This window comes from Dasypus novemcinctus, chromosome X, assembly GCF_030445035.2.
Source record: "Dasypus novemcinctus isolate mDasNov1 chromosome X, mDasNov1.1.hap2, whole genome shotgun sequence".
Taxonomy (NCBI): Eukaryota; Metazoa; Chordata; class Mammalia; order Cingulata; family Dasypodidae; genus Dasypus; species Dasypus novemcinctus.
The window spans coordinates 56,769,478-56,790,252 of record NC_080704.1 but is presented as its reverse complement, the minus strand read 5'-3'; the positions used below and the strand labels follow the sequence as shown (position 1 = coordinate 56,790,252).

The window sequence follows — 20,775 nt, the reverse complement described above, 5'->3', positions numbered from 1 at the left end:
TGGGCAGGCTGCACTCCTTCATGCTGGGCGGCTCCCCCTGTGGGGCGCACTCCTTGTGCGTGGGGCTCCCCTACGCGGGGGGCACCCCTGCATGGCAGGGCACTCCTTGCGCGCATCAGCACTGCGCATGGGCCAGCTCCACACGGGTCAAGGAGGCCCCGGGTTTGAGCCGCAGACCTCCCATGTGGTAGACGGACGCCCTATCCACTGGGCCAAGTCCGCCTCCCCTATTCTATCTTGGTTTCACTTTCCCAACCTCAGCTGTCCCCTCCTCTGGTACCCTGCTTTTCTTTTCTTTTCTTTTTATTTTCCTACCCTGCTTGTGAATACGCCGAGCCCCTCACCTGCTGGCTTAACTGTTCTGAACTGGCAGTCTTGCTCCTCACCTGCTGACTTACCTGTCCCCTCACATTTTTTTAAATTAAATTTTTAAGTCTACCATTTGTACATGAACATACATAAACAGTAAGTGTATAGTAAAAGTTGTGAACTTAAAAAACAAACATGCATAGCCCAAATACACAGGGCTCCCATACATCACACTACCATTACCACCTTGCGTAGTTGTGAAACATTACAAATTATGAAAGAGCATCAAAATATTTATTACTAACTATAGTCCATATCTTACATTTGGTATATTTCCCCCCAACCCACCCTATTATTAACACCCTATATTAGTATTACCTACTTGTTACAGTTCCTAAGAGAACCTGCTCTTATTCTGTTAACCACAGTCCATCTTCCACCACAGTATTCACTGTTCTGTAACCCCATGCCTTGTACAATCCATTCACAGTGTACACTCGGTGGCTTTCACTTTTGTCATAGAGTTGTGCTATCATAGCTTCTGTCAATTTTAGCAGCTTTTCATTACCCCAGAAGGATACCTCCCTATTGCTGACTACTAGAATTGCTACAGTATCTTTGCCATTGCTGCAAAAACATTACAATATTACTGTTAACTATAATCCATAAATTACATTAGTTGTAATTTTTCCATGTATCACCATATTCTTAACACTTTGTAAAAGATGAATATTCTTATTAACCACAATCCTCATCCACCACCAGGTTCACTGTTACACAGTCCCTAGATTATCCTCTAGCTTCCTTTCAATTGACATTTCTGTCCCTAACTACCCCTTTCAGCCACAATCACATTTATAGATCAGCAGTGTTAGATAGACTCACTATACTGTGTTACCATCAACTATTCATTTCCACACTTACAATAAACCTTATTAAGAAATCTACCTTCCCTCACTTTTATATGGTCAATGATGGTTCACTTGCCCTCTCCTCTTACTTGGTTTCTCTACTCTGCCGTTTCTTTTTCACTTGTATTAACTTTTAACTTTAAAATAAAATTTTTTTTTGAGTTACCGGGGCTGGGGATTGAGCCCCAGGAACCTCGTATGTGGGACGCCAGCGCTCAACCAATGAGTCACATAGGCTCCCCTGAGTTGGTTTTTTAAGTTTTTGCTTGTTATTTTTGTTTTTTTAGAAGGCACCACTCTTGTGGGAAGCAGGCGCTCAGAGGCTTGAGCCACATCCGCTCCCTAACTTTTGCTTTTATCTGCTAGCTTACCTACCTGGCACTCACCTGTCCCACCTGCTACATCACCCATTACCCCCCTCACTAGCTCTCCTCACCAGCGTCCCCCGCCCCTTCTCTGGCAAGGTCCCCGTGTTTTCCCTGCTGCCCGCGAGCTGTCCAACGGGCGGAGCCTCCCTGGGAGAGGAGAAAGTGGAACTTCAGTCCAACCAGCAAAGACCTAGGAGGAGTTTCTGCTACGGAAAGGGCGGTGCCATCTGAAGGACGTGCCAGTGAAGAGCCGAGACAGAGGGTTAGTGTTTAGGGACTAGGGAGGGGACGCATCCAATAGCAACTGAGCCAATGAGACGAGGAGGTAGGATGGGCGGGAGATGTGGCTAGCGGGATCAAAGGAGCCGGCGAACCGGAGGATAAGAGGGGGTCTAGTGACGGGAATGGATCGGTGAGGCTCTGGAAGACTGAGCGATGTTTAGCCGGCCCCGTCTCCGGCCTCGCGGTTCTGACGGAATTTGGAAATACCGAGGCTGTCCTCGTAGATTCAGCCTTCAGGAGCCGGCGAGGAAAGCGATGTCCTGGCGGTTCTGTACTCTGTCCACCCCTACGATGGGGGCCCGGATGCGGAAGTGACGGATACGGAAGTGGCCTGCTGTTGCCGAGGGGACAGGCCGGGCAGATGCCAACATGGCAGCGGTTGGGGCTGGTGGTTCCACCGCTGCGGCCGGGGCGGGGGCGGTCTCCGTGGGGACGTTGGAGCCTGGGACCGCGAGTGCCGGTGAGACGGGCTGTGGCCGACCAGTCTGCGGCGGGGAGGGGGTCGGGTTCGCTGGGGGTCGGGAAGGATCCTCCGGGAACGAGAAGGGGCATCTCATATGGACCGACCTATGTGTGTGGGGGAGGACGGCACGGACCGTTGGAGGGGTGGCGGGGAAAAGACCATTCTAAGGGTGATGGGGCGAATCATTCCGCAAAAGGAGGATAGCGACCATTCTGAGTGCAAGGCTTATTTCCTTTTTGGGAGGCTAAGACCATTCTGAGTGTATTCTGAGTGTGTGTGTGTTCCTTATTAGAAGGAAGAGAACATTCTGAAGGTGGTGGTTCCTTCCTGGTAAAGCGACAGGGACCGTTGTGTTAGGTTGGGGCAGGTCCTTCCTTATATGAGTAGAGGGTCCATTTTGAGAATGGGGACGTCCTTCGTTATATTGGGAGAAGACCGGGGGTGGGGTGGGACGGGACACCTTTCTAATGGAGGTAGAGTTCACCTTATATTGGAGCGAAAGAGTCTTTCCTGTATATGGTGGAGAAAGAATGTTATGAGCATGCCGGGTCCTTCCTTATAGCTGGGAGAGTTCATTGTCAGTGTGGGCAGAACAAGGAATAATTCCTTGGGCGGGAGGGGGCGGGGCAGAGACGACTGGACCCTGTGGAGTATAAGGAAATAGAGCCTTCTATAGTAGTTCCTTATAAGGGAACCAGGCCATTCTTGATGAGTACTCATTCATATTCTGGGGGTTCATTCCTTGGGACAGTGGGGGCATCATTTCTCATATTTGTCAGATTAGTCTGGGTCTGGAGGAGTTTGTCATAGGAGGGAGGGGATGGAGAACCCATTTTGGGTTGGGGGAAGATCATTCCATATGGCTGTAGACCATTCTGAGTGTGAAGGAATTAAAATCATTTCATAGATGGGAGAAAGACTGTTCCTTAGGGGTTGGACACACCTTGTACAATGACCTCATTCCCTTTACTGGGGTGTCATTCTTTACATAGGACAATCCCTCATTAAATAGGAGCATCCTTTCATAGAAATCGCGTTTTCTCACCCATAAAATGGAAATCCATTGGTGATCAGAGTAATATAAGGGTCCACTGAGGTAATCCATTTAAATCCCTTGGCTCAGTGACAGGCATACAGAGAACACTCAGTAAATGTCAAGAATGTAATTGTTGGTGTTCTGAGGGAGAGTTGCTTCTCACTTAGGGGAGGAAGAGAGGAGGCTAGGTGGGTGTCCAGGGCCTGCATTATGCATTTCCTCGTACCTCAAGGATTCCAGGTATGGGCTGGACAGGGAGGACAGATTTCTTCCTCTCTGGCTCTTCCTGCCTCTGGCTGAGGCACTGAGGGGGATGGGCAGAGGAAGTGGCATTGCCTAAGAGAATGGAGGATCCTGGTTGAAAAGGAAGGGGGGTGGGTGGTGGTGTACCTGTGCCCCAGCAGCTTGACCCCCTCCTTCACCCTTGCCCCTTCCGTTCCCCACAGCTCACCGGCGCCTCAAGTACATCTCCTTAGCCGTGCTGGTGGTCCAGAATGCTTCCCTCATCCTCAGCATCCGCTATGCTCGCACGCTGCCTGGTGATCGCTTCTTTGCCACCACCGCTGTGGTTATGGCTGAAGTGCTCAAAGGTCTCACCTGCCTGCTGCTGCTCTTCGCACAGAAGAGGGGTATGAACTAGGGGAGGGTGCTGCCCTGGGGTCAGGGGTGGGACTGCATGTATGCGTGTGTGCCTCTAAGGAGGGTCTTTGGGGAGAACAGCTTTGTGCCTCTAAGGAGGGTCTTTGGGGAGAACAGCTTTGTCAGTGGAACTGCCTGGGGAGTGTTTAAGTGCAGCTGCGCTTCTTTGTTACCTGTCCCTCCAGCTATAAGTAGCTGCATCTTCACTCTAATACCACTAAGACCCCCCCAGGATCTGGCTTGTAAGATTGCAGGCGTGAGATGGTCTGTGCCCATAAGAAGTCCATAGGGCAGCAGGTGACTCTTACCTGGTGATTAATTTATGTACTTTATATTTGTTATGATGGAGAATTTCAAACATTACAAAATCAGAGAGAATAGTAAACTAGTAAAATAACCCATGTACCTATCACCCAGACTCAACAATTAACTGATGGCCACTCTTGTCATGGAACAGCATCAGTGGTTATTTGCTCCCAGCCAATCTGTATCTCTTCCTAACTCCCTTCCCCTACTTATTTTGAAGTAAACCCCACATGTCATTTTATCCATACTTTAGTATAAATGTTTTTATAAAATAAGCACAATACCTAGAGCTCGCACCTCAAAAAAACTAATTAAAAAGTTTAACAAAAAAATATCCAGTGTTCAAATTTATAACTATTTCTTAAATGTCAAAAGTTTTTTTGTTTGAATCAGGTCTGCATAAGGTCAATATTTTTTTTAAGATTTATTTTTATTTCTGCCCCCCCCTACTGTCTGCTCTCTGTGTCCATTCACTGTGTGTTCTTCTGTGTCCACTTGCATTCTTGTCAGCGGGTACCAGGAATCTGTATCTCCTTTTGTTGCGTCATCTTGCTGCGTCCGCTCTCCATGTGTGCGGTGCCACTCCTGGGCAGGCTGCACTTTTTTCGTGCAGGGCGGCTCTCCTTATGGGGTGCACTCCTTGCATGTGGGGCTCCTCTACACAGGGACACCCTGTGTGGCAGAGCACTCCTTGCGTGCATCAGCACTATGTGTGGGCCAGCTCCACACAGGTCAAAAGGGTTTGAACCCTGGACCTCCCATGTGGTAGGTGAATGCTCTATCAGTTGAGCCAAATCCACTTCCCTAAGGCCAATATTTTGTAATTGGTTGATAATGTCTTCTATGCCTATGTTAATCTCTAGATTCCCTTCCAACTCTTTTTTTTCCCCCTCTTTGCAATTAATTTGTTGAAGAAATCAAGTCATTTGTCCTATAGAGTTTGGGTAGTCTGGATTTTGCTGATTGCCTCCCTGGGGTATCATTTAACATGGTATGTCCTCTAGATTTCCTGTAAATTGGGAGTTGGGTTTATCTGCTGATTTCAGCACCTCTCTGAAGGGCTTCAACTTAAAAATGTTCTCCAATTTTTTCTCTATAAAAGCCTTGCATATGTAAAGGATAGAGGTGAATTATCCAGCTCTGCCCTAGGAGTATACATTGACCCCTTGAAAACACTCTTATCCACCCATTAACTCCAGTTCCTTGGGAGGCAGCAGCTTAGAGACCCATAGCTCTTCTCTTTACTGATTGAGGAGACCCTTACAAGTGAACGCTGAGTGTCAGGCCCCACACTGGCTGTGGACATACACATTTTAGCAATGTAGATGTGTATGTATCTTGACCTCATAGGGCTAATATTTTAGGTGGGGAAAAACAGATAGCTCTAGACTTAAAGATTTTCATCTCTTAGCCACAATTTCAAATGCCCAAGGATTTTTTTAATCTGGTAAAACCTGACCTGAACAGATGGGGGGCTATTTGTACATTTGTGCCCTTTATTTTTCCCATTTGATGTGAATATTCACAGTTCACTGCAGAAATATGAATGTACTTGATTACAGTGTGTGTCCTTAGACCCTGCTAACATTTGGAAAAGTTCGAATGTCCCAACCCGTCTGGCTCCAGGGGTTTTGGCTAAGGGGCTAAGACTGGTGATTAGTCCTGGGACTGGTGTTGTGAACGACCAGGAGAGGGTTTTGTGAACAAGCATCAGCAGGGGTCCCAGGGGTAACCTTGTACAAGAGTTGTGGAGGTCTCCCCTGAGGAGTGACACTCAGCTGAGACTTAACAGGGAGAGCTGGCAAAAGAAATGGGGTGAGCTTCGCAAAGACCCTGAATGTGTGCATGTTAGGATCATCCCATAGAAAATGATGATTTACTCATTGGAGCAGGTCCTACCTGGACTGTCTGCTTCATGGCAAAGCATGTCTGCTTTGATCCACGTGGCAGGGGCAACTCCTTGGTGTGTCTAGGGCTCAAGAAAGATACTGCTAAATGGAAGATGGCCCCTGCCTCAGGCAGCTACAGGCCAGGAAGAAACTAGGATAAGTCTAGCTAAAACTGGCCCTGTTTCTTCAACAGCCTTCTGCCTACGCTCCTAGAGCTTCTACTTCATAAGCTCCTAGTTCATGATGTGTATTTCATTATACAAGCATATGCTGAGTGCTTACCCTGAGGGGAGCTTTATGCCAGGGAGGTATGATCTAAGATGAGTGATGTCTGGTCTGTGATTGTCTCACACTCACAGTATTCTGGATAATTCTTTTGTGTCCATTAAACCAAGTTATCAGAAAGGCCTACTAGAGATGTGGTTGTTTGTACCCTTTAGGGAATCAGGCTGTGGTGGCAGGGAGACACAAGACCCAGGCCTAGTCCCATCTTTTAGAGGATCTCCATCTTGGTAGCTGGTGCTAAAAAGTGCTCTACTTACTGTTGCCATCTAGGTAACGTGAAGCACCTGGTTCTTTTCCTCCATGAGGCCGTCCTGGTACAGTACGTGGACACACTAAAGCTCGCAGTGCCCTCTCTCATCTACACCTTGCAGAATAACCTCCAGTATGTTGCCATCTCCAACCTGCCAGCTGCCACTTTCCAGGTAAGCCCCAAGCCCCACATGGCCCCAAGAGAACTGACAGGGTTGGGGGATAGGGGATGAGGTAGGAGGGCTATAGAGAGCAGGGGCTGTGTCACCTGGGGAATGTTCTTGGAACTCCTGCAACCTCAGTTTCTTCATCTGTGAACCTGGGGAGTGGAATGGAAACAGTAACAGCCGTTCACTGGGATGCTGGGGTGATAAAAAGAAACAGCACCTGGGAAAATGCCTTGGTTGGCCAAAAGCTTTAAGTCATTCAGGGGTTAGCCTTGTGGCTGCCTGGGTTCAAATCCCAGCTCTGCCACTCCACCTGTGACATCAGGCAAGTCACCTAACCCCTTTAAGTTTTCTCATGTCTAAACTAGGGATTATAATAGTGCCCACCTCATATGGGGTTTGTGAGGATTAAAAGAACTAATTGACGTAAAGTGCTTAGGCCCACACCTGGCACATAGTAAGCACTCTGTAAGGATTTGTTCGCATTATCACTGTGGTGGTTGATTAATCAGGATGAACATGTATTTATCAAGGCCTCCCTCATCACAAAGCCTGCCATTATTCATTCCCTCCTCTGTGTGAGGTATTTTAACACCCACCAGTCCTATTTCACAGGTGGTGATGCCAGGCCCCAGACAGGGCAAGTGCTTTGTCCCTGGTCCTGCAGCCTGGAAGTTGTGGGGGTGGGTTGTGGACTCGGGTGTAGCCTGGGACGTCGGGGAACAGCCATGCTACGGTCTTATCTTCTGGGAGTTACTTCAGAGCCATCTAGCTACAGCTCAGTCAGTAGCCAGTAGCTGTCTATTTTTGCTGTTTCTATTGTCATCTCCTCCACCCCGTGCCTCTGTTGGGCCTGGGGACCCACAGTGGGTGCTGCTCCCCATGTGCACATCATTGCTAGTGGGGGTCACCCTCAGTGCCTTCCGCATGCCGCTCGCAGGTGACATACCAGCTGAAGATCCTGACGACGGCACTGTTCTCCGTGCTCATGCTGAACCGCAGCCTCTCCCGGCTGCAGTGGGCCTCCCTGCTGCTCCTCTTCACTGGCGTCGCCATCGTCCAGGCACAGCAAGCTGGTGGGGGTGGCCCACGGCCACTGGATCAGAACCCTGGGGTGGGCCTTGCGGCTGTGGTAGCCTCCTGTCTCTCCTCGGGCTTCGCAGGAGTCTACTTTGAGAAGATCCTCAAAGGCAGCTCGGGCTCCGTGTGGCTGCGTAACCTGCAGCTGGGCCTCTTCGGCACAGCACTGGGCCTGGTGGGGCTCTGGTGGGCTGAGGGCACCGCCGTGGCCCACCGTGGCTTCTTTTTTGGGTACACACCTGCTGTCTGGGGCGTGGTCCTCAACCAGGCCTTTGGTGGGCTACTGGTGGCTGTCGTCGTCAAGTATGCTGACAACATTCTCAAGGGCTTTGCCACCTCCCTGTCCATTGTGCTGTCCACTGTTGCCTCCATTCGCCTTTTTGGCTTCCACGTGGACCCGTTATTTGCCCTCGGAGCTGGACTCGTCATCGGTGCCGTCTACCTCTACAGCCTTCCCCGAGGTGCAGCCAAAGCCATAGCTTCTGCCTCCGCCTCTGCCTCCGGGCCCTGCATGCACCAGCAGCCTCCGGGGCAGCCACCACCACCACAGCTGTCTTCCCACCGTGGAGACCTCATCACGGATCCCTTTCTGCCAAAGTCAGTGCTGGTGAAGTGAGGGCTAGCGGCGGGGAGACAGGGAAGGGGCCTGGGGTGGAGGGTATGGGGCATCTGCAGGACTCGGGTCACTGCCAGGGCCTGGCTCTTCTGGGGTGGGCAGGCAGTCTCTTCTCCCAGGTCACTGAGGCTTCTGGGGAGGAGGGGCATGGGACTAGAGCTGGGCATCATGTGAAACCTTCCTGGTCCAGAACCCCACCTCCCCTAGAAGGGGTTTTTAAATAGCTGCCTCCTCTATTCCACTCTAATCCTTGGGGACAGGTTTGAGGGTTGGGGGCATTGCCGTTCAAGGCCTTTGCCTGCCTCCCTCTGCCGGAGATGTCCTGTCTCTCATGCGTGGGAGAGTCCCTCCCAGCCACCCCACCACCTTTTGAAAAGTCAAATTGGACAGAAACCCTAGAGCTCTTCAATAATCACTAAAGCCTACCTGTGGGGTTCAATTTCCCATAGTGTGAAACCTTCCCCCCTCCCTTATAACCACACTGGATCATGTTAGCGGCTCAGTCTTCTGTGTGGCCTTGGGACAGCTTCCTTGACACTGAGACCCTTGAAAATGGGCCCTCTTGCAAGTACCCAGGGAAAGAGGAAGGGGCAAAAGCAATTATTGATGGTGGCTGAGATTTTTGCATCAGCCCATTCTATAGGAGGGTGCAGCAGGGGCCATTGGTTTTTTAGTGGTTTGGGGATTCATGGTGTAATCAGATCATTAATGATTGAGGGTGCTGGGAAAGGGGGGAGGGGAGGTCCTTGAAGCCAGTGGCTCAATCTCACTGGATTGAAGGCAGTCACTTGCCAGATGTGCAGTTATTTTCCGAGACATCCAGAGAGGAAAAATAAAGCTGCCAATCACTCTTGATACCCCATTGGCTATATGATGCACCCTAATTTTCTGTATGTGTGTGTGCGCGTGTGTGCACGTGGGGGGGGGGTCCTGGGAATTTATGAAATGTGGAACCTGCCCCCCGCTCCCCCAAAGCTTATTAACCCCTTAACTGTATCCCAGGATGCGTGTGTGCATGGGAGATGCCTGGGCTGTCTTTGCTATATGTAAATAGAGCCATTGGATCTTTATTTTTGATTAATTTGTTCTGATTTTTGGTTTATTTTCTAAGGAACTGTAACGAACAATTGTCAGGATACCTAATGCCAAATAAAGATGTTGTATTTATTTAGTCCACGTGCAGCTTTCTGACCCAGGGGACCCGCGCTCTCTGCCTAGGCACCGTTACTAACCCCAGGGGTGCCAGCTCCACCTCTGTTGGCCTCGCTTGCTCAGGAGACCCGCCTGCCAGCCCACCCCAGCTGTCTGTGTTTTTCTTTTCCTCCCCATTCCCTCCACAGGTTGCTCACCAAGGTGAAGGGTTCCTAACCGCCGGGATTGAAGACATTGGCCTGGCCTCCTTCTCCCTTCTTGCCCTGGCCCAGCTGGGACCAAACTCTGATCAGTATTAGGGGTGGGATGACGTAGATACTGAACTCCCTGTCCCCCCCACCCTCCACTTCCATGCGGGGCTGACATGACTTAACTTCTCTTTGGTAATGAGGGTGGGTATGGACAGGACCCACCTCAGCCCCCAGCCCCTGCCACCTCCATATCCTTACCCCCATGCTATTTTTTAGGTGAGTTTTTGCAAATAAAATGTGTTTTGCATCTTGCTAGCTTGGGTTGGGAAGCCTCGAGAGAGACAGAGAGAGAGACAGAGAGACAGAGGGAAGGAAGCACTCAGGCCTTATGGGCGTGACCCACAGAAAAGCTTTTATTAAAAACCCCAGGGCTGGGGCCGAGAGGGTGAATGTTCAGTCCTGCTGCTTGGTTCGGGAGGCCTCAGCGTTGGCCCGGAGCACAGCCCCTGGGGACGGGTATGGGCGCTGCTGGAAGAGGGGCCCAGCTGCTGTCGTGTCTGCACCTGTCTTGGCCTCGTTCCGTTTGGGAAGCCCTGTTGACCACGTGCCCCTGGGGGTGACAGAGGGTCAGGCATGGCGGTAATGTGGTATGTGGTGGGTACCATCCCCCCACTGACCAATAAGGGGAAGGTCAGAGTGGAGAGGAAGGGGATGGTGTCTGCCCACGCAGCAAGTCATGGGGGAAAAGAAGGGCCGTGAGAGGCTGTTGCTTACCGGGGCGCGTCTGAATATGAGCTGGGATCCATGGGGTCTAGCTCTTCATCCTTTCGGCTTGCCACTGTGGACGTGGCAGAGTGAGGCCAATCCAGGCCCAGGGAACCCTGCTCATTGAACCCTCCCACCACAGGACAAAATGGCCCACCATCAGCCACAGCACCCTTCCCCTAGGCCTCAGCTTCAGGCACTTATATGAGGGACGGCCTCCTTAAATTCCGCAGCCCGGGTGCCTCCCTCTACTCCTGGCCCTACTCAACTTACCCTTCTTGCTCTTGGGGTAGGGAGCCAGCTCCTCCCGGCGATGGTGGCGCCGTTCTTTGGCCTCTTCTCTGTCTGCCTTATCATACCCGCGGTCCCGGTCCCGGTCCCGGTCCCGGTCCCGGTCCCGGTCCCGCTCTCTCTCTCTATCCACCTTGTCGTAGCCACGTTCTCGGTCTCTGTCAGACTTGTCATGGCCCCGCTCCAGCTTGTCGTGACCCCGCTCTGGTTTGTCATGGCCCCGTTCTGGCTTGTCGTGGCTCCGGTCCGACTTCTCCTCAGCATCTGGGGACACAAAAGCCTTGAAGTGACCTTCTTCCTCCTACAACAGGACTCAGATGCCTCTGTCTTCAACAGTCTCCCTCGCCTAGAGCAGGGCCTGTCTGGTCTCACCTGCCCGTCCTGGATCCACTATCATGGACCTGACCCCTCTCTGAGAACTGCTAGAATCACTCGAGGCACCCCTGGAACTGCCAACTCACCTGCATTACTGCTCCTGAGCTTCTTGGCAGATTTGGTAACGACGGAGTTGGGGTCATGTGGGGAGAGCCAGGACACGAGGTCTGTGTCCACATTCCAGTAGTAAGGGAGCCCGCTGTGGGGCAACGGGAGGGAGGGAGGGAAGGAATGTCAGCACAGATGTCCTCCCCCTTGTATTGTCAACTCCTGTTTCCCCAGTCGCTGCCTTAATCTGCCCCATGTCAGGACCCCTCAGAGAGGATCCCCAGATCTCTTCCCTGTGCCCCCCAGATACCCCAAGGTCCAGAACAGCACAGGAAGGACAAAGTTGGAGGTCAGCCCCCTCCCTCCCAAGTCCCCAGGCTCACCAGGAGGGGTCGAACACCTTGTACCAGCTTGGTGGCAGACCTTCCAACCGGGTGGCCTCATAGTCCACAGGGTCATCATCATAGTCCTCGGCAATGATCTCTTCCTCCGGCTCTGGCAGGACAAGGGGGAGGAGGACAGCAAGTAAGGACCAGGGGAACTCTCACCCTGTGGTCACAGCCTAGAGACACACATGCTCACACCCACACACCTGGCCAGTCATGACCACACCTGGAAGACACATGCACATGTGGGTGCCAGGAGGTGCATGAAAGGGCTGCCACCTTCCAAACCCGTATATCTGAATATCAGGGGATGTATAAAAAAAAAACAGACCCAAGTCTTTTCTGTTTCTGGGCTCAGATAGGAATTAATTAAAAAATAATAATAATGTATCCATATCTGTTGAGTTCAGATACCTGGCACTGTGTTACCCACATGTATTTGGATAAAATACATTTAAACAGCAAGGGGTTTATCTGAAAATGTGTCCATTCATTCAGCTGCCATGTTTGCTTGTGAATATGGGGTTTTTGAGTCCTGTAGATTAAATAAGCCAGAATTTGAATAGCAAGAGATTTATCCAAACATTGCTCTGAATCCATTCAGCTCCTAAGTGGCAAGGTGTGTACTGGCAGAGGGCCTGGCATACAGTAGGCTTGCAAGAGATGTCAGTTAATAGCTACAGAATTTTTAAAAAGGTGCATATTATCTGCTCAGTGCCTGGCCCTCAGTCAGCTTTAGAACAGATTTCAGCTGTGGATATAATTAACAATGAAGTATATATTGTTAATAAGATGTATGTCATCAGCACAGGACCTGGGACTCAAAGCCTTAAAATCTGTATGTGATTATCATCAGTATTACTAACCATAAGGCCTATCTATGCCTAGCATACAACAGGCTTTGAATGGGAATCAGTTTTCAATACGGCAAACAGTAAGATGTAATAAGATGTACACCTTGGATGGATTGTATGTTCCGTGACTAGGTCTCAATAAAACTGCTTTTAAAAAAAAGTGGACGATAAGATGTATTTTTCAGTTCCAGGGCACCCCAGGGCCCAAAATAAATGCCAGCTTTTAGTATTAACAATAAGGTGTAAATTTTAGCAGCAGCAACACAGTAGACCTAAATGAAAGCTCCTCACTGTCATTATTTTATGCTCTTAACCCTAATGTGTTTGCCAGGCACTCAGTAAGCCTGAAATGTCAGCTCTTGATAAGGCGAATTAAAAGTATAGAGCACCAGCAGAGTGCCTCCTGCCACAGTAGGCCTGAAATACTATCTATCTTATCAGTTTGCTAAATAACAAACTATCAACGTCAATGTCCTGGTATGCCTGGTACACAGAGGGTGGCAGGAGATGTCAGTCATCCTTATTATCAGACAGTTATGTTACCATCCCATGGAACGTGACATACAGTAGTCCCACAAGAAGTATGAACTGTCGGAATTGTTAAGGATTGAAATGTCTATCTCCCCCCAGTGCTCTGCACCCAGTAGGAATGGGTGTTTCAGGACTCCATCGTAACAAGGAGATGCCTGTCATCGAGGTACTAGGCACATAGGAGGCCCGTGCTGGGTGTCAAGGGTCAGCATCAACAACAAAGTGCCCATCAAGGCTGGCCCATGGTTAGCCCATCTGCTCTTAGCGCTCTCACCGGGCTCCAGGTGTTTGAGGATGCCCCTCTTGGCCAAGCGGGTCTGTAGCGCCACGGGCAACGGCATGGCGAGAAGCAAAGACCTAGAGGCAGATGGACAGACAGCCTGAAAACTAGCTCCATTCCAGATCCTGTAACCCGGCGCCTCCCCACCCCCACCCCCAATCCCAGTGGGTACTCATCTAAGCCCTCCACCTGCACCAGCAACTGGGCGGCTGGAACCTACGCGCTAAAAGATGATAGGTGGGCCTGGTCACCCAAATTGCCCGATCCCTTCTTTCGCGGCCGGGAGCGCCATTGAGCGCGACCCCTCCACACCCCGGCGTTCCTCTTCCAGGCCCAAGCTCCGCTCCCCCACCGAAGAACCCCGCGGCTTCCCCGCGCCCCAGAAATGGGCTTACCCAACGTCCCCCAAAGACTGCCGGCTGGAAAGAACCAAAGCGCTGGGACAGGGGAGCGGAATGCAGCACCTCGTCGAAGTCCAAAAGAATGAGCCCAGCCCGGCGTTACCGATACGGCCCCGCGGCTAGGGGAAGGCCGTCAGGCCGGCGGCCTCGCTCTCGTCGGCGCCAGGATCCCCGCCGCCACACGCCTCTCTCCGCCCAAAGCCCAAAACGAGGCCCTTTTCTCCCCGGAGCCTCGAGGTAACTGGGCGACGCTGGGGGGGGGGGGGGCGCGGTGGACAGACGACACCAGCCCGGCGGCCAATGAGAATGCGGCCCCAGGCCTGACGTCGGCCGAAGCGACGCAACCGTCATCCGGGAACAGGCCGAGCGCGCCGGCTCCTGTGTGCGTTGGCCCTGGGGGCGTGGCCCGGCCGGGGTCGGGTCTGATTGCGCGGCCGGACGCCGGCGCCATGGAGGAGTACGCGCGGGAGCCCTGGTACGGCGAGGGGTCCCGGCCTAGGCACCGGCGCCAGGGCCGGCCGCGGGGGACGGGGCGGGCGGGGATAGGCCCCGGCCGCCCAGCGCCGTGTCCCAGCCGCGGGGCCGCTTAGAAACTCGTTATTCCCTTCCGCTCACCCCACCCCCCACCCCTTGGGCTCCTCCCACCCGGGCCCGGTTCAGTGGGGGCCTCGACGGCGCGCCCGGAGGAGGAGGTGCGCCGCTGAACCCACCACTCCTCACCTCTGACTTTGTATCTCCCAGCCCTTCCTCGTTAACGACCGAGGGACCGCGAGACACGCTGGTCGGATCCGTTCTGGCTGGGGGAGTTGCGATGTGGTCGCAGAAATCCCCCGGGTTTACCACGCGTAGTTTTTCCCAGGTTGCTTTATTAATGGAGGGTGGAGCCTGGAGGATCCTATTGTGGTCCAGGCGGGGGGAGGGGGGGCTGGGGCTGGGTCCTTACACCAGCGTCTGCTCTTGGTTTTTCCCACTAGTGCTAGGTTAAAAGGGTTAAGAGGGCCCGGCTCAATGGGCCGGAGTCACTGTTGGAGAAGGAGGTGTGCTTTCATAACAAGACTAGCTAGCTAGCGCTTTCGGTAAAAGGGCCAACTCTTTACTAGTGTCAAGTTCCTGTCATCTTTGACAGCGATTCCTCGGTTCGCTGCGAAGGGCAGGCGTGGGCAGGGCTAATGTTTTTTTCCCCTTTGCCCTCCATCTCGCTTTCACGAGGGGAAAAAAGCGTCGGAACTGGCTTGCTATAGTATGAAGTGCTTCTTTCCACTCGTGAACTTCCCATGCGGGTGCCTTGGTCCCTCCCATTTGGAAAGAGCCCATGTGACAGCACATGGGGGAACGCTCACCTTCATCCCTTCGTCCCCCTCCCGCTTGCAGCCCATGGCGGATCGTGGATGATTGCGGCGGAGCCTTCACCATGGGCGTCATAGGCGGCGGAGTCTTTCAAGCCATCAAGGGCTTCCGCAATGCCCCCGTGGTGAGTCCTGGCCTTCCCCAGATGGTCTGGGGGTTGGCTGCCCTGCCCACATGAGATACTAATCTTCAAACTGCCTCGAGCTGCTCGTCACCTGCACTGATTCATTCTGCCACCTACTCACCTACTCTGTGCCAGTCCTGGCTCCAGGACCTGAGGGTCTTAGAGAGAATTGCAAACAAGGCCCCTACCCCCACCTCAACTGGAGCTCCTTTGCCATGCTGTCAGAACAGTCATCAACAAACCCTAAATGTGCCTGCACAGGCCAGACAGAACTTACCTACTACAGGCAGATTCTGGGTCAGAAACCTGGATGGGGGAGGTGACAGGAGTTTAACCGGCAGAGGGAGGGCAGCTTTAAAGTAGAGAAAATCCTTTTAACGTAACATAATTAGTCCTGTCTTCTTTCTCTGCCCACCCTCTCTGGGCAGGAGATCCCATCAAATATCATGGCTTAAAATCCATCCGTTTGCCCAGGTCACTGTGATTTCTGTAACTTGCCCCTGTCTCTCCCCTCGACTCCAGACCCATCTTCCTTGACATCTAAACTCAACAGGCCAACATTTGCATTCCTGTTTCTTTCCCAGAACTAACCTCACCAGTCTTCCTCATCTCAGTAAATTATATTCTCTCCTTCTAGTCATTGAGTTCAAAAACCTTAGAGTCATTCTTGGCTCTTCTTTTTCCTTCACACCCCATCCTGTATCTAATGTATCAGCAATCCCTCTGTACTCAGCCTCTAGGCACACAGATCCCCAAGTCAACAACTTCTCACCACCTCTTCCTTGCCTGAGTCCCCCTGGTTGCTGTAGCCTCCTCACTCATTTCCCTGCTTCTGCCCTTACCCTCTTTGTCCTTCCTTGTAATTCTCCAGTAGCTTCCTGTTACTCTTAAAATAAAAGCCAAACTTCTTACTATGCCTTACATTAATTGCCTACCTCCTATATCCCATCTTTTACCACTCTCCTCTTTGCCCACGCTGCCCCACCCTTTCTGGCCTCCCTGCTCTTCCTCCAGCTTCCCAATCTCATGCCTGCCTCACGGCCTTGACACTTACTGTGGCCTGAGCCTGGAAAATTCTTTCCTGTTTCTTTGCCCAAGACTCTTCTCAGCCTCCAGGTCTTGGCACAAATGCCCCTTCCTTAAAGAAGCCTTTCCTGACCACTCAGCCACCATCTGATCTCTTCATCCTGTTTCCTCCAGCTTATCGCTGTCTGAAACCATCTTGTATCTCTGTAGCCTTGTATCCTTAAGAGCTGTCTCTTCCACTATCATGCAAGCTCTAAGGGCACAGCACCTGGGTCTGCCTTGTTCACTGCTATAGCTCTGCATATAGCATGGCACCCGGCACATAGTAGGTATTCAACGATCACTTAGTGAATGAATGAATGAGAACTTCACAACCTAGCTAGGAATATTCCCCTGGTTCTTGGCTGCGTCACCACAGCTCCACCCCTCATACTCCTCATAGGTCTCCCATCCCTTCCCTTCCTTAAAAGCCAGAAACCCTGCCTGCCAGTGGCCTTAGCCTTGCCCTGACTCACCCCCCTTCTCACTTTCCCCCAGGGAATTCGGCACCGGTTCAGAGGTAGTGCCAATGCTGTGAGGATCCGAGCTCCCCAGATTGGAGGTAAGGGGCTCAAGGAGACAGGATTGATGGTAACGTCAGTGGTGGAGGGTATTCCTTTAAGTCTAGACTGCAAGCTGGGGATCCAGATTCCAGCTCCCAACTCTGCTGGGTACTTCCCAGCAGGATGACCTTTCCCAACAGTTTAATACAGAGGAACAAGAGAGTGGGAGGTGGAGTTTAAATCCAGGCCCTGGCTCTTCCCTGCTGTGTGACCCTAGACTAGTGGCTTTACTTCTCTGAACCACATCTGTAAACATGGGCATGATGATGACAGTAACCACCTCAGCAGTTTTGGAAATTTATGTGTTCAACATTTACAGAGTATTTACTAAGGGCTCATTGTTGTGCTAAGTACTTTAATAATAATAACAAATTAAGAAACCAAATAACACCCAGTGCTTAGAACAGTAAGCCCTCAGTAAACATTTACTATTAATTTAATTTTCTAACCTGTCTCCTAATCCCTGAAACCAAGATCAGAGTTCGAACTCTGTGGTAGTTACAAAGGTCCAAGTTACTCTGTTAAAAGCCAGATCAAAGCTAAATCTGCTTTGCAACATTTGGAAATGCCTTCTAAAGGCAAAGGGAATGGTGATGGTATGTGTAGACAGCTTGAAGTAGGAGCCACCACAGGACAGGGACAGACAGCGACTGTCCCCTGGGAGTTTGCTGTCTGCTTCTGCCTCTGGGCTTTTCTCCTCACTCTTGGGCAAGGCCCTCAGGCCATGGAAGTCCCCAGACCCTGGGATAGTGGAGTCTCGGGAATTCCTGGGACCACCAATTAGGCTCTGGTCTCCCCGCAGGTAGCTTCGCTGTGTGGGGTGGCCTGTTCTCCACCATTGACTGTGGCCTGGTGCGGCTGCGGGGCAAGGAGGATCCCTGGAACTCCATCACCAGTGGAGCTCTGACGGGGGCTGTGCTGGCTGCCCGCAGTGAGTGCCCCCTCTCCCCAGGCCCCAGCTTCCTCTGCCCTCCTCTGCCCACCCTCACCTGTCTCTCCACCCCCTCACTCCTGCAGGTGGCCCCCTGGCCATGGTGGGCTCCGCAATGATGGGGGGGATCCTGTTGGCCCTCATCGAGGGTGTTGGCATCCTTCTCACTCGCTATACAGCCCAGCAGTTCCGCAATGGTGGGTACCTGGGGGGTGCTGGCCAGGGAGGGGCAGGAAATGCCTGCCTGCTTCCTTCTACGTGTCCTGACCTGCTTCTCTCCCCAGCACCCCCGTTCCTGGAGGACCCCAGCCAGCTGCCCCCCAAGGAGGGTGCCCCTGCCCCAGGCTATCCCAACTACCAGCAGTACCACTGAGGAGGTGACCATCTACCACCACCATTACCACCATGGGAGCCCCTCCTTGGTCCCCTCCCAGATGATCTACCTCGAAGGGAGGGCTGGCTCCCAGTTGGCCCCGGGACCCTCCGGAGAGGGCTTCTACTCTGCTGCTTTGTCCCAGAGTGGGGGTGGGGCATCCCAGCTGCCCTGACAGATGGGTCCCCTTTTTCTCAGGGCACCCTACCCCTACATGTAACAAGCTCTCACCCCAGCCCCTTTGTTTGGCACCCTCATGAGTATTTAAAGCCTTTTTGAAACGTCTGTGTATGTGTGCTCCTTGAACAACCCCAGGGGGCTCTCCTCTTCAGGACCTGGGCAGAAGCCCTTCCCAGGGACCCAGAAGCCCTGGGACTTGGACCCCCACAGAGACTGGGCTCTAGTAAATGTGGAATGAACGAGCTGGAGGGGGAATGAATCAAGATGGGGATAGGTACATGAATAAGGGTTGAGGCACAAGTGGTGAACCATATGCAGAGAGAGGGGCAAGTTTGGGAACCAGGGGCTGTGGGGCCGGGGGGATAGTGTGGTTCTGCACATTATATCAACACCCCCGGCCCCTCCCCACACACCCTCACCCCAAGGACAGGAATCTCATCTCACAAGGAGCCCCTTCCTTCTGGATACCAGTCACCCCATGCATGAAGACACTCCCTCCATGCCTCACCATGGACCTGAGTCAGGGAGACTGGGTGCCCTGGGTTCGTTTCCCCTTCACCACCAGATACTTTTCTGTTCTCTGATTCTCAGTGTTTGACTGTCATATTTGTTTCTAAAGGGCAACCACAAAATAACCAGAAATGGGTTTTCATTTTGGGATGGGTATGTGATGGGAAAGAGGTGTTTCTCGACATTGGCCCCAAACTTCCCTGCAACCTTCTACAGAGGTGGGCCAAACATTGCCCCCTCCATGAGGTCAGCTCCACTAGGGTGCAAATGCCATTCTCTCTTTGCGAAGGGCTCCACGGAGTCATAAAATCTGTCACCTCCATATAAGTGGCAACTGACAACCCTGCAGAAGGCATCTCCTTGTAGATGCCTTGCAGAGGCATAAACCTCCAAAGAGGAGGCAACAGTTATCTTCCACACAAACTGCTCCAGTGGGGCGCAAATGCAGTGCAGCGGCCTGACGGAGGACATAAAAACCGTTCCTTTTGTGCGAACCATGCAGAGAGGCAGTGCCGCTGTCTCCCCGTCTCCCCCCCCCCCCCCCCCGGTACAAAGCCGCTCTGCCGGGTCGCAAGGGATGGGCCCTCGGGCCCGCGGCGCCCAGTAGGGACAAAAGCTGAGCCACCTCTCCGTCTGGGCGATTCAGTGCCAGGCAGTGTGCAGTCATTCGACCGAGGATCGCGGCCCACTGGCCCGGGGTAGGAAAGGGAGGCGGCAGCCCGCACCCCGCCTCGAACCCGCGGCTCCACAGGCGCCCGCGCGGCTGCGACACGCGCGGCCGGCACCTCCGGCCCCGCCCCCTCGGGATCCGCCAAGGTCGGGTCCTTCTAGGCCACCAGGCCCCCACGTCCCCCGCCCCCCCGCATCGCCAGGCCTTTCCTTTCCCAGAATGGCCAGGCCCCGCCTCCGGGCCCCGCCCCCAAGTCCCACCCACTGCCTCGCTTTCCGCGCGGCCCTAGAAGGCTCCCGCCCGCGGTACCAGCGCTCGGGCTCCTCCGAAGGCCCGGCCCTCTGCGTCCCGCCCCTACCGGCCCCTGACTCTGCAAGTTTCCCCGCGGGCAGCGGCCTCCACACTCGACCTCTTCCCTCTCCCAGGCCCCGCCCCTTTGCCTCCAGCAGGGCGCCAAGCCTTCAGGGCCCTCTGAACACCCGCTCTGCTCCGCCCCCGCCCCCGCCCCCGGGATCCCCCCATTCACCTCCTCAGGTTCCCGAGGGCGGCTGGAGCTCCCCGAGTGTCCTCGGCCCTGAGACTTGGCGGCTGTCGGAGGCGATCAGAGTCTTCTGCTCTGGGCTCCTCAGGCGGCCGCGGCTGGGGCGGGGCTGGGGGTGGGATGGAGTCGCAGGGGAGGGGCGTGACCCAAGGACCAGGCTGAGGGACCGAGGGTCGGCCCGGGGCGGGGAGGAGGTCAGGCCCCGCCCCCTGGCCCGACCAAGACCTGGAGGGGCCTAGTTTTCCTCCCAAAAGGACGCGCGGTGGAAAAACTTCTCGCGCAGTTTAGGATCTCACAGCTTTATTGAGCGATTCTGGAATTGGGCAGCATCCCGTTCAAAAAGCAGGCGGGAGCTCTTCTGAGGGGGTTGGAAAGGGGAAACTCACAGAGAGGGTAAAGGCGGAAGCCAGGGAGGCAATGTTCTGATTGGCTGACATGAAGTTTCCATTTTACCTAGGGAGGGGGGTCTTACAAAGTGGGGAGCAGGTGGTTGCTTAGGAAAGAGGAAGTTAGTTGATGAAGGCAAGAGGAAGTTAACTGGCGATAATTGATAAAGATCTGGTTGTATTTCATTTCGGTCTTCTGGGTGAGTCCATT

General features: G+C 53.0%; 3 protein-coding genes across 7 annotated transcripts; 2 read left to right on the top strand and 1 right to left on the bottom strand.

The window, feature by feature from the left end:
* Nucleotides 1-1,831: 1,831 nt before the first annotated feature.
* SLC35A2 (solute carrier family 35 member A2) lies at nt 1,832-12,822 on the top strand. 2 transcript variants are annotated; one of them, XM_004464985.5, is made up of 5 exons: nt 1,832-2,330; nt 3,816-3,998; nt 6,759-6,910; nt 7,845-8,581; nt 9,941-12,822. In XM_004464985.5, the coding sequence occupies exons 1-5, from the start codon at nt 2,240-2,242 to the stop codon at nt 9,966-9,968; spliced, it is 1,191 nt and encodes a 396-aa protein (XP_004465042.1). In that variant the 5' UTR covers nt 1,832-2,239; the 3' UTR covers nt 9,969-12,822. The 2 variants fall into 2 exon arrangements, with proteins under 2 accessions (XP_004465042.1, XP_004465041.1); XM_004464984.5 differs by having other exon boundaries at nt 11,310-11,462.
* Nucleotides 10,330-20,371, bottom strand: PQBP1 (polyglutamine binding protein 1). Of its 3 annotated transcripts, none has more exons than XM_012527739.4 (7): nt 20,164-20,371; nt 13,468-13,550; nt 11,806-11,917; nt 11,461-11,573; nt 10,982-11,263; nt 10,718-10,781; nt 10,330-10,553 (listed from the first exon to the last, which is right to left on the bottom strand). In XM_012527739.4, the coding sequence occupies exons 2-7, from the start codon at nt 13,532-13,534 to the stop codon at nt 10,397-10,399; spliced, it is 795 nt and encodes a 264-aa protein (XP_012383193.1). In that variant the 5' UTR covers nt 13,535-13,550; nt 20,164-20,371; the 3' UTR covers nt 10,330-10,396. The 3 variants fall into 3 exon arrangements, with proteins under 3 accessions (XP_012383193.1, XP_058148046.1, XP_004465045.1); XM_058292063.2 differs by lacking the exon at nt 20,164-20,371 and adding an exon at nt 14,595-14,709; XM_004464988.5 differs by lacking the exon at nt 20,164-20,371 and adding an exon at nt 13,869-14,128.
* TIMM17B (translocase of inner mitochondrial membrane 17B) lies at nt 14,216-18,562 on the top strand. Of its 2 annotated transcripts, none has more exons than XM_058292065.2 (6): nt 14,216-14,349; nt 15,246-15,345; nt 16,909-16,972; nt 17,776-17,904; nt 17,991-18,101; nt 18,189-18,562. In XM_058292065.2, the coding sequence occupies exons 1-6, from the start codon at nt 14,324-14,326 to the stop codon at nt 18,275-18,277; spliced, it is 519 nt and encodes a 172-aa protein (XP_058148048.1). In that variant the 5' UTR covers nt 14,216-14,323; the 3' UTR covers nt 18,278-18,562. The 2 variants fall into 2 exon arrangements, with proteins under 2 accessions (XP_058148048.1, XP_071069139.1); XM_071213038.1 differs by lacking the exon at nt 14,216-14,349 and adding an exon at nt 14,634-14,733.
* Nucleotides 20,372-20,775: the final 404 nt, after the last annotated feature.

What these genes read in the sequence shown, in the direction of transcription:
- SLC35A2 (XM_004464984.5), top strand. Translation starts at nt 2,240, where the DNA reads ATGGCAGCGGTTGGGGCTGGTGGTTCCACCGCTGCGGCCGGGGCGGGG. An exon ending in GCTCTTCGCACAGAAGAGGG is followed by an intron (nt 3,999 to 6,758) that starts GTATGAACTAGG and finishes GTTGCCATCTAG; the next exon opens with GTAACGTGAAGCACCTGGTT. An exon ending in TGCCAGCTGCCACTTTCCAG is followed by an intron (nt 6,911 to 7,844) that starts GTAAGCCCCAAG and finishes TGCCGCTCGCAG; the next exon opens with GTGACATACCAGCTGAAGAT.
- TIMM17B (XM_058292065.2), top strand. Translation starts at nt 14,324, where the DNA reads ATGGAGGAGTACGCGCGGGAGCCCTG. An exon ending in GGCTGTGCTGGCTGCCCGCA is followed by an intron (nt 17,905 to 17,990) that starts GTGAGTGCCCCC and finishes TCACTCCTGCAG; the next exon opens with GTGGCCCCCTGGCCATGGTG. An exon ending in AGCCCAGCAGTTCCGCAATG is followed by an intron (nt 18,102 to 18,188) that starts GTGGGTACCTGG and finishes TTCTCTCCCCAG; the next exon opens with CACCCCCGTTCCTGGAGGAC.
- PQBP1 (XM_012527739.4), bottom strand. Translation starts at nt 13,534, where the DNA reads ATGCCGTTGCCCGTGGCGCTACAGACCCGCTTGGCCAAGAGGGGCATC. An exon ending in CCTCAAACACCTGGAGCCCG is followed by an intron (nt 11,918 to 13,467) that starts GTGAGAGCGCTA and finishes TTGTCCTGCCAG; the next exon opens with AGCCGGAGGAAGAGATCATT. An exon ending in TCATATTCAGACGCGCCCCG is followed by an intron (nt 10,554 to 10,717) that starts GTAAGCAACAGC and finishes TGTCACCCCCAG; the next exon opens with GGGCACGTGGTCAACAGGGC.